This window comes from Melospiza georgiana, chromosome 2 (assembly GCF_028018845.1).
Source record: "Melospiza georgiana isolate bMelGeo1 chromosome 2, bMelGeo1.pri, whole genome shotgun sequence".
In the NCBI taxonomy this organism is placed as follows: domain Eukaryota; kingdom Metazoa; phylum Chordata; class Aves; order Passeriformes; family Passerellidae; genus Melospiza; species Melospiza georgiana.
This window is the reverse complement of record NC_080431.1, coordinates 102,128,995-102,140,692: the sequence shown is the minus strand read 5'-3', so window position 1 is coordinate 102,140,692 and position 11,698 is coordinate 102,128,995. Positions and strand designations below refer to the sequence as shown.

The window sequence follows — 11,698 nt, the reverse complement described above, 5'->3', positions numbered from 1 at the left end:
TTTCTGAAGGCAATTAGCCAAATGGTGCCTGTTCTTATGCCTCCCCTACATCTTTCCCTCTTTCCTGGGAATATAGGAATTCTAGATGGGAAATGCAGACTCAGGTCCACCGAGGCTTTATGAAAACAGACTGTTACTGGCCACAGGAATGGAAGAATTATGTCCTAACTCATCACCTTTGTCCTAGAGTTTGTGGTTCAGGGACATTGTCTTGTGACAGAACCCTGAAGGCCTTGGTGAGGTAGCTCCAAGTTCTCTGTACATGGACAAACACTTGTTTATCTTTTACTTTGTGACTTCTCATTCAGCTGAAACACCACTAGCTGAAGTGATGGGTGAAAATTATCTTGTCGTCAGCTAAAGTCACAAATCTGCTCTAGGCCTGAAGGCTGCAGTTCCAGCATGCTTCAGTGAACAGTTTCTCAGTGAAAAGACTTTGCAAGGATTATGTTCCTACCCCCTCTCAGGAGCTTAAGAATAAGAATTCAAAATAAAGTCTGTTGCAGTACAAAAAACCAGAGATAATCTGCATTATGCAATAAAGGCAATAAAAGTTTATGAGTTAAAGGGATTAGAATTACCCTAAGTCATTCAAAAATCAAGCATAAGGAGATGAGAACATTATCACAAGCTAACATGAGGCAACCTTAGTAAAGCCAGGCTGGAAATGCAACTCAGACTCCACTTTCTACAAGGTTCTATTACTGTTTAGGTAACCTGTCAGGTGACTTAAATGAAGAAATGAGGTATGGGGCAGCTGTTAAAGCAGCTTATGTAAGCATTGATACAGTTTGTTGTGACACGAGCTGCCAGCTGTCCCAGGTGGCTGCTTCTGCCCCCTGCCATTCTGCTTTCTAACAAGCACAGCTTCCAGCAGTCCCACCAACCCACAGTCGTTCTTTTTCCTCATTTTAAAGGACACCTGGAACTTTGCATACATGTTACACAGTATGCTCTGTCAATCTACAGAGCTCCACATACTGCTAACAGGACACTGTAATATTTGAGGTGTGTTAGCTCTTGAAACAAATCAGTGAATTGAAACATAAGCCACAAATGCCTACCTTACATCCATATGGAATGAAACCTAGCTTTTACAAAGTACAGAAATTAATGTTTATTATTAAGCATTATGATTTTATACCTGTCACCTATATGTGCTTGTCAAAAGATTTTGGATTCTGTAGACACTAAGTAGTTTCCCTCTGAGACCAATTCCTGGCCCAATTCCTATACTGTCTTATTTACTAAGCATGTCCACGCCTGTTTATCTTTACTGGCCACTTTTGTGATGAGTATGCAGTTGTGATACAGCAGCTCCCAGGGCATGAGTAATACACGTCTATGGGATTATGTTTTAACTTTATTAAACCTACTTCTGAGAAGGAGGCTTGGTAACCATGATGTGAAATGGAAAGGGGACAGATGGGGAAACACAGATGCCTGCACAGAAGAAAGATGACAGTGGTTCTCATCCTTCATTTTTCCCTTTTAGCAATCTTACTTGAATGGTACCTATAGTACTCTAGTCACAGTATCTTCAGTTCCTGTTTTATTTCAACCTTAATCTCTGCTAAAATGAATGTTAAAGGAAGCTTTAAGTAGTAAGGTAGTGCTTTTACAACAATTTCACGTCACTAGATTCGTAGCCCCTAACACAAGCAATCTTAATTTCTAAAGCTTTTTGCTCTCTCATCCTAAGATTAAGAGGGATTTAGCTAAGATTTTCTTCACAGATCTTTTCATTCATTGACTAGAAATTAAACATAAGTAGCAGTTCAACCTATATTTAACTGCTCAGGGACTGAACTTTAAAAAGTTCTGTTGGTGTAGATGCAGGACTGCAATGATGAATCAGACTTAGGAATGCACAAAAGATAAAAAGATGGAAGTTTTAAGCAGGAGTAGCAGATCTGCAGACTAAAGTTGTCCTGGACAGGTCAAGCAAGAATAAATACATTCAGAAAAGTGTACTAAGAGCAACAAGGATTTGTTTTTGCAAGCTTTACTTCCAAATAATTACACCTGGTACAGATTGAGCAGATACTTTTAAGATAAAGTGCTTGCTGGTAATGTACTCTTCAAGAAATACTTTTCCATTGAAACAAAAACGTTTCTGTACAGAAAGCAGTTGTTTAATCAATAACATGGCCTGTCCTGCAGCATCAGACTTCCTCTCAGACCACGTGCACATGTGTGCCTGTTAGCAGTCAATTACAAATGGAAGCAATTGCTACTGCACTAGCAATTTTGCTACTGCAAGGACAGTGGTTACTCTGAGAGCCAATAACCATTTCTCATACAAGTATTCTACCACTTAAACTGCAGCTGAAAGCCTCAAAAACACCTGCAAGTTTTGTCTGCCTGACAGCAAAATACTGTCCAACAAATACAGTTCATAATTATGAAATTAATTCAGTAATATAAAAGATATTATCTCTTAAAGGTACAAGTCCATATCCTAAAATAGCAATTTTAATAATGATCAAATTCAGCTCAAACACTATCTATAGTTATATACCTGTATTAGGGCTGAAAGCTGTCAAATCTACTGTAAGTCAAGAGCTTCCTGAGTTCTCTACGTATTGCCATTCCTTAATATCACAGTGCAGATATTACAGGTAAACACATTCATAGCTCAGGGTAACAAACAAGAAGTTTGGAACTTCTAAGGCTGTACACAAGTTTTCCTAAAAAACTGTCACAATGTGGATCCTTTCAAGTGCTATTAAAGCTGACTGAATAAAGCATTTCTTTTTCAAAAAATGGTTATATTTCAGTTACTCAGATTTTTCACCTTATTGATCAGAAACATGCCAGAATGGACTTAAGGCAAGGACACACATTAATTTAAAAAATGATCGGTATTTTGCATTAAACCACTGGAGAAATTAGTGCAGCATCAGATTAATGTATGGGAGAAAATGGACATTAAATACGTAGGAAATTTAATTCCTACTTACAAACTTACACAAATTACAGTAACATTAGGCAATTAGAAGACCTGGATGTAATTTATATTAACTTATAATAACCAGATTAGAGATGAAGTACCACTCACAGCAAAAGGAATGTAGTGAGACTGAAGTTTAATATCTAGCATTGTTAAGAAACTGACATCTAATGAAGCAAAACTGGAATGCCAATTTCATAAAAATATACACATACAAAAGTATCTTTGTGCCTGAATTCCAGAACAGCTTCTCCAAAGTAGTGCTTCTAGAACTTTCAAGTTTTAATTATATTCAAAGTATTTATCATTTGAATAACGTTGGCAAATTATATTCTTATATTATTTTTTCCTTGATGTCTTCCTAAACAGAAAGCATCACTAATTCAATAACGGGTCACTCATGAATGGAGATTTTTCTTTTTCTCCCCCATGAAAGCAGCAAAATATTACAATTTTAATATTAGAGTGAAATCCGTTTGTTATTCTATCTACTACACCTTCCCCATTCCTTTACAGAGCAAGCTAGTCAACAGTAATTTGGCAAAAAGAAATTTAAGTCAACAACAAGATGAGCTGGGCTTCGGTTTCCGATGAAGGTTTACCGTATCTGTTTGAATAAAGTGATCTGATCTATCTTCAGAGGCTAGAACTCTTCTAACAGCTTCTTCAAAGGCTGCTGCAACATTAGTGGCATCTTTTGCACTGGTTTCAAAATAGGGATAGTTGCCATTATTCCTGCACCAGTCTTGGGCTTCCTCTGTAGATACTTGCCTTTCATCGATATCAACTTTGTTACCCAGTATCACAAATGGAAAACTTTCAGGCTCCTTCACATCTGCATAATAAATGAATTCTTTCTTCCAGTTACTTAAGTTTTGGAAGCTTTGAGAGTCATCCACGCTGAAGGTTAGCAGGCAACAGTCAGAACCTCTATAGAAAGGAGTCCGCAAGCTCCTGAAGCGTTCCTGACCTGCCGTGTCCCATATCTGCATGGTAACAAAGTGTCCATCCACCTCCAGCTCTTTATTTAGGAATTCCACACCTATGGTATGAAACAGCTGCGCGTCGAACTTGTTGGTGACGTATCTGTTCATGAGGGAACTCTTCCCAACTCCACCATCTCCCAGCAGTATTACTTTAAGGAGTGATGATTTTGTTGCCATTTTGTTACGGGAAAAGATCCTCCTGTTTTCCTAGACCTGTAAAGATTAAGGAAATCATTAGAAAGGAAAAGAGTTGTGAGCACCAAATTTTGCATACATAAATATCTAGAATGTGTTTTAAATTCCACCAACATCAAGTCTCATGAACAAGACTCCACTAAACAGGTGAACTGCAGTTATACGCCAGTAAGAGTACCCACTCAAGAATATCAAATTAAAGAGGTGTCTTTTCCACACACTGCAGTCTGCATCTAAGCAGTATGCTGCATAAATTACTGGTCTGTCACTTAGAACTATTTTAAACCCCCAAATCCTTCAAACCACTCCTCCTTTGTACTGAAGGGGTATCACATCACATTCAACAAGTGCTACAATTAATTTATGTTCACTGGAAAAGGTTAATGGAAAAAAGCAGAGAATTTTATAGAGCATGTGCCTTTAACTAGTCACATCAGTGCTGTATTTTATCACCGAAGTTACTTTTTAAACCAAAGCACTAGAAACAGTTATCTATGAAACTAATGCAAATGCTGTCATTTTATTTAGATGAGCATTCAATAGTTTATAGTTTACTCCTTGCAGAACAGCACTGATGAATGAAAAACTATTAAAACTTGCACAAAAGAAAGTCAGCTGTCACTACTCAAAATGCCACATACCAAGCCGAAGCCTACAATGACAGTTCAGTAAGGAAGTGTCAACTTCCCATAGTAAAACTGTCAGAAATTCTGGAAGTGCCAGTGAATAGTCGGGCAGCCAGCATGGGGACGGCAAATTAGTGACAAACAAAGAAAGCTTTTTAACGGTTAGACTTAAAAAGAAATTAAAAAAAAATCCTTTAGCACTAAAGTAGTTTGCTTATTAGTGCTTTGTACCCAACCTTTGCCCTCACAACTGTAGAGTCATCTAATACTGTAACATGGTGTTTTAATTGCTTGGGGGTAAAGTTTCATTTTATCAAGCCCAAACTGAAGCTTCTGTATGAGAAATGTGTTCCTAAACCTACCTGATAGTCTGGGCTTCAGCCCTACCAGGCTCCTCTGAAAATAGCATCTATTTAAAATGGAAATGGGTCATAAGTTGCCTAGTCCCTCTCTTTCTTTGAAGGAAGGAATGTGGTCTTGCTAGTTGTAATTAGCATTACTGGCATATACATCACCCACAGTGTGGCTGTAGAATTAGAACCTGATACAAGCTGGTGTGAGAGTCATATGACTCTGTGCTGCCTTACAATCAAGGCCTACAGTAGGAGCAAGAAATTTCAGGAATTTTTTTTATCAGTGACTTTCCATCTTTGAATATTTACTTGCTAGACACAATCTACAGTAAGACAAAAGGGGTAGTTTGAAGCCTCAACACACACAAAAAAGTCAAAATACAAGGAAGTGACTGCTTCCATTAAAATGTTTTTCAGAGCAAGGAATTTAATTTATTCATACTGCATAATTAACAACGTTTATAAAATCTTAATTCTGTACAGGTTTGTATGATAATAAAACTTCTAAGAAGCTACAATAAGATAGTTCACTTACCCTTCAGAGAGCTACAGAATAATGGCTAGGGCTGAGGTTATGAACACATACATTTTAGTGCATGCAAAAAGCCTCATTAGAGTCACTGGACTACTTGTGTAAGAGCTGCAGTTAAGAGACACTTAACTCTTAACTCTGAAAATGATCTAGTGTATTTATTTATATCTCCAGTTTCTACATCAATAGATAGGAGCTGCTTCTTAATAAATAATGCTTTCATGGGCACAGAGGGTACTGAATGTTCTCCTGTTCTTTCCACCAGTGCAGGGAACAAGTTATAATTTATTTTTCCAGTCCTGCAGAAATCTGAATTTCCGGGGATGACACAACGTGCACAAATAACTGGCTTAGGTGGTTCTGACTGGTGCTAAGCACTCTGCATTGTTCTTTAGCATCTGCATTTCTATCAATGGCAGTTATCATCATCAAATTGTCCACAAAGCCACATTTTAAACAAAATACACATAAGCAAGGTGTTAACAGTATCTACTGCTTTGTGCATCTAGAACCTGCAAAGTTAATTTGCACAATTTCAGCTATGTGGGCCATTCCAGTGAGGTCTAAGAGACTGATGACCATAAAATTAGTTTTACTGGGCAGACAATTACAGACCAACCACAAACTATTAAAAGTGGACCAAACTGGTCCTTTCTACAGAAAGAGTCTTCAGTGATGTTGTAAGCAATGTTGCTTTTCAGTACATTCAGTTTCCACAGCTGCCATGCTAGGCTGGAATTAAGTTTCTGTAAAGTTTTTAATCCAAAATAATGGAATATACATTGAATAATTTAAATAGATGCTGACAAGCTGTATCTGAAGCACCAAAGAAGCATGTTTGAAAGTATTAATAAGTATTTTTGTTTGAAAGCATGCAAGACTTGATACATTTACAGTTTTATTATTGTATAAGGGACTCATCTGCAGCCACAACTGATAAAGTGATTTAGAGTATCTGCTGAATCAGCTGTATTTTTCAAAACAGTAAACTGCTGCATTTCTTTTCTAGTTGTGCATTTTAAATAAGTTAAGATTTTTAAAAAACTCAATTTTTTAAATTGTTTTTTCTAAAGTTATGAAGCCTTATCACTCCAATAAATAATACAATGATAAAATACTTAAAACACTACAAGAATTAATATTATTTCTCCTATTATACAATTTATCTGTATAATGTGCATTTTGACAGTGGTTTTGGAAGGGGTGGTTAACATACAATATGATGTTTCTGAAAATTTACTATGTCAATTTTTCAGTTTAAATCATCATTCATCATCTGAAAACAAAACAAAAGCTTAATTCCTAACGTGCATCTGATTGTTTTACCCAGCGTTAGGAATCACAAAACAGTATAGAATTAGATGTAACTGTTTGTTATAGTTATTTCTTAACAATTAGTGAATGTAAAAGTAATCTCAACCTAGTAGACAAAGGGCCTTCAATCATGTCAATATTCAAAAAAAGAGCAAATAAAAAGCAGCCTCACTCTGGTTCATTTTGATAACCATTTCTGAATTGCTTCCCCTAACTAAAAAGGATTACAGTGCTTAATCACTGACTTCAATATTTCTGTTAAAAGCAGGGAACATTTTCTACTAAATGTAATTTATGATATGATCATATACCATAACACAAAACAGTAAATTAATTTTTGCCTTTAAGGATGTCCCTTTTAAACAGTAAAATGAATTGCAAGTCAAATATTTCCACTATCAGTCCAAATATTTGCTGTCACAACAAAAGACAAACAGCTAAGCAACCTCAGAAAAATCAGTTTACATTACAAAATGCAGTCCTGCAAAGGTTAACAAAATACCACTGCCTTGTCCAGTCTATCCATCTAGATTGTGTTACTTCCAGCTTAATATCTGTCTTTGAGTACAAATACCTCTCTTATAGGTACTGAGGCAGCACTCAAAGAAAAGCAAGACTCTTGGTCTGGAAAACTATTGTAGCAACATGTGAACCCAAATCTAAGAATTTGTCCTTTTTTACTATAAAAATAATTTCATAGATTAAGGAGGACCCACTCACACCAGTGTACTGAGGGCTGAAGACAAATGCTGAACCCAAGTTCTATGGAAAAGCAGTGCTGGCCAACACAGCAACTGCACTGCCTCTGTAATGTCAGCAAGCTGCAAACCCCATGTAAACTATTAAGCAAACCAAGGTAATTGGACCTATTTAGTTTATTTTTCCCATGCTGATACCAGCCTCTGCAGCACACCATTAAAAATCCAAACAAAATAACACATAGCAACTGAAATCTCCCCGTTTTTAATAGGGCACCAAACCCTGGATCTATTGTAACACCACCACTGAACTGCCTCAGCATTTTTGAAGAAACAGATGTAAGGGACACTTCTAATTTCCAGACAATTGCTTCTCCACTTGTATTTACTTTCTAACTTGGAAATAGGCAAGAAAATTTGTTTCGGTTATCACTGTCATTCAGTGGTCACTTGATGAATCACCTACTATACAAAACCAAGACTAAACCTAAAGGTTTTCTTGAGGATATGTGGTACACTGTCCTTTAACTAACACTGTTAAATATAAAATAGACTCAAGTTTGTTCCCATCATGTAAGTAATCATTTGTTTACATTGTTTACATTGTTACAACCTAATGTGCCATCAGCCAAAAAGGGCCATCTTTGACTTAAGAAAAAGACACTTAAGTTATGGACAAGCAGAATTAGCAGTCCTATAAGCATAACACTGACCATGTTTCACAACTTCCTATCCTCAAATTTACACATATAAGCACTTCCATTTCAGTTTTGAAGCTTATTCACAATTTTATTTACTAAGCCACCATATTTTGTTAAGCCACTGGTATCAGATTAGAAGTTTAAAGAGGCACACCACTGCAAGCATTTTGACTGAAAAAACACTTGCCTTTCAATGGAAATGTAAACTCCCTCCCTCATTAGTAGTTGGGTTTTTTCACAGAAACAAAGCATTTGACAATAATTGCCAGACTAGCATAGAAAACATAGTTTGTTAGTTAAAGCAGCCCATCAAAGAATGACATTAATTGCTTCTCTGTGAAAGGTCTGAAAAGAAGTCCCAAGAACTACAAGAGTAGCAGCAGAAAGGGCAGAATCCAAAACTACATAGTTTTCAACACTTACTGTTTGTGGAGGATTTACATTTCTCAGCCCTCAATCACTACAGTGGTAAAACTTGTTGCCTATAGCAGATCTGCAAGTTTCCAAAAATCTGAAAAGAAAGGACAGAATCATGTTTTCTCACTTTTCTCCCCTTAGTCAATCCTCGTTCTTTGATTTGGGAGGCAGTGGTTTATACCCTGGTCAATTAAATGGCAGAAGAATACTTTTTTAGTGCATAAGAGGCCACAAACATGTTTGACTTTGAAAGACTTTCTCAATTCAAAGGAAAACAACCAGATATGAAGCCAAGAGGCCACAGGCTTTGTACTTTCGAACGTGCTACAAGCAGAGACATTAGTCAGCCTCCAACCTGACCCTCCCCTCCACGGGCATTGACGTAAGAGCCGTGGATCAGGAACTCCCCTTTGCTGACAGCCACTTGTCAGCTGCCTCAGAGCCAGCCCTACCAAAGTCCTCATCTCCTCACCAGTCTTCCTTCCTGTATCTCTGATTTCACCACTGCACTACGAAGATAACTTGTCAGCAAATTATTAAACATCTATCCAAAAGAAAACACAGACTATCTGAAATTGCCTCTTGTTCTAAGCAGCCTTGATCTAACACCACAAAAAATCACTAGAATTTACTTGTAATTTCTTATATGAACCCAACCCAAAATGAACTGTCATTCAGCTGCTGCCACTCATTCAGATACCAAAAAAAGTTTTATTTGGGGGTTTCTTTGTAAGGTTTTGACTCCTTTGAAGCTCAGGATTCTAGTTCAAACAGTTGCCTGGCATGACCCAGGACTATGAAAGACCCAGTGGCCAAAGGAAGGAATCCTGAAGTTCACAAAACCCTTGGATCATTAAATCATTTCAGCACCTACTGCCAAAATCTCTTCATTTATTCTAACTTCTAGCTAGACACAAAGTCAATTAGCAAAATCTCTCCCAGTTTAATCTTGCATAAGCCTAACCTTCACCTCCAACCTCATTCCCCAAATTCGAGTAAAATGAGCAAACTTATTTATTCCAATTTAGTCAGCTGACATTTCTCAGCAGTTCACAGTTAAATATGTTCCATCTTAAATATTCTATTACTTTCAGCCAACTTCAAAACATCCTTCAGTGCTGCTGCTCCTGGTCCAACACTGCTAACAATGCCTGAGCTATTTGACATTCTCCTTGCAACCTACTTCTCTATTACTGCTTCCACTCTTTCAATAACTTATCCAGCAATTATTTCTGCCCAAATGTGCTCATCCTTCTCCCTTGCATTAGTTTCCCTTTTCCTTCAGGGAATCTTAGTAATAGCAGCCTCTATTGGTTCAAGGCTACCTTGTACATTCATATTCCTCCCAGTGTAGCTCTTGTGACAAAAGCCCATCCCTAAGGCATTAAGTGGGTTACACTGTACCAGGCCAACACACCTGTCTGCTCAGAAGGAAAACAAAAACAAAACACAGGGGAGAACGAACACTATTAAAAAATAAAATAAACAACAAACGCTAAGGACTTCTTACAAGCCTTTTTGCTGGGAAGTTTTTATCCATTGTGAAACATTTATGTAAAATTCCAAAACTAAGGAGCTGGAAGATCTGTTTCCCATAATTTATTACCAAATTGACACAAAATAAAACAAAGCTTGAAATCTAAATATCTTATTTGACCCTCTGCAATTCTTTTCTTACACAGATTTTCAATTTAAGGAAACTGACGGTGTTTGAGCGCTCAAAAGTAAAACAATGAAACAAGAACTGCTAGCGCAGGTGTTTTGGTTTGTTGGGGTTTTTTTTTGTTTGTTTTATTTTGGTTTTTTTTAATACCCACTGTCTCTTTTTAACTTTATGGAAAAGGCTTTACTAAGATTAAGACAGCAAAGACAGCTCCGTACAACCTGAATGGAGACAGAGAAAAGTAACTGTTCATTATAAATTTGATGCTGGTATGAAACACAGATAGAGCTGTATCATCCTTTGATTAGGTTTCCCTGAAAATAAAAGTGCTAAGAAAATTTTGGGAATGTGTGCTCTCCCTCCAGTCTGCCATTACAGCTTGTTACCTTCAAAGCTACTAAAAGTAATGGAAAAACACTTTGAATAAACAAACAAAAAAAAACCCTGAAAAAAACCCAGTCACACATAGCCACCCTTGCTCTAAAAAAAGCTAGCACTGACAACTTCAGTGTTGCACAACATGTTGAAAGTAAAGACAAATAAAACCCACATGCTTATTTAGTGTAGCTGTAAATTATTATGGACAAGAAGGAAAACAACATGTAGGGATGGGAGGCTGCATGAGGGCTATCTGCAGACAAGCATTTCAGTTCCTGAACAAAACTTAGCCAAGACGCTCCCTACTTAACTTCCCACTTAACTTTTATTAGCTTCCCACCCAAGTTAATAAAACTTAAATGCTCTCCATGGATCTAGTTACACGTAACCTTGCTATGAAGGCACTAATGGAGGTTTTTAAAACTATTTCTCTTGCACTATCCTGTTAGCCACTAAATTGCTTTGAACAAGTTACCTGTAACACGGATTTACTTATACCGAGAGCAGCCCAATAACCACGCAGACGTGGGCGATTCCCAGCCCTGGCCCATCCCTATCCCTGCCCACACCTGAGCCCGCAGAGCCACCTGCCCACACGGGGAACTCTCCCGGCCACCCCTACCCACACCTGAGCCCGCAGAGCCACCTGCCGCCACCGGGACTGTCCCGGCCACCCCTGCCCACACCGGAACTGCCCCGGCCATTCCCGCCCACACCGGGAACTGCCCCGGCCACCCGTGCACACACCTGAGCCCGCTGAGACACCTGCCGCCACCGGGAACTCCCTCAGCCGCCCCTGCCCACGCCTGAGCCCGCAGAGACACCTGCCGCCACCGGGAATCCCCCGGCCCCGCAGAGCGGCTGAGCCGAGCCACTGCTTCA

General features: G+C 38.2%; 1 protein-coding gene across 4 annotated transcripts in view; it reads right to left on the bottom strand.

Moving 5' to 3' along the window:
- Window positions 1–1,989: 1,989 nt before the first annotated feature.
- LOC131097038 (ras-related protein Rab-9A) overlaps window positions 1,990–11,698 on the bottom strand; it is a 28,210-nt gene continuing 18,501 nt past the window's right edge. For 2 of the 4 annotated variants that reach the window (XM_058045719.1, XM_058045717.1), the window contains exon 2: window positions 1,990–4,152. In XM_058045719.1, coding sequence (XP_057901702.1) covers window positions 3,511–4,116 — 606 coding nt within the window. In that variant the 5' untranslated portion in view covers window positions 4,117–4,152 and the 3' untranslated portion in view covers window positions 1,990–3,510. Of the gene's footprint in view, window positions 4,153–8,781; window positions 8,870–11,698 lie in introns of all 4 variants that reach the window. The other 2 variants (XM_058045716.1, XM_058045715.1) reach the window with 2 other exon arrangements.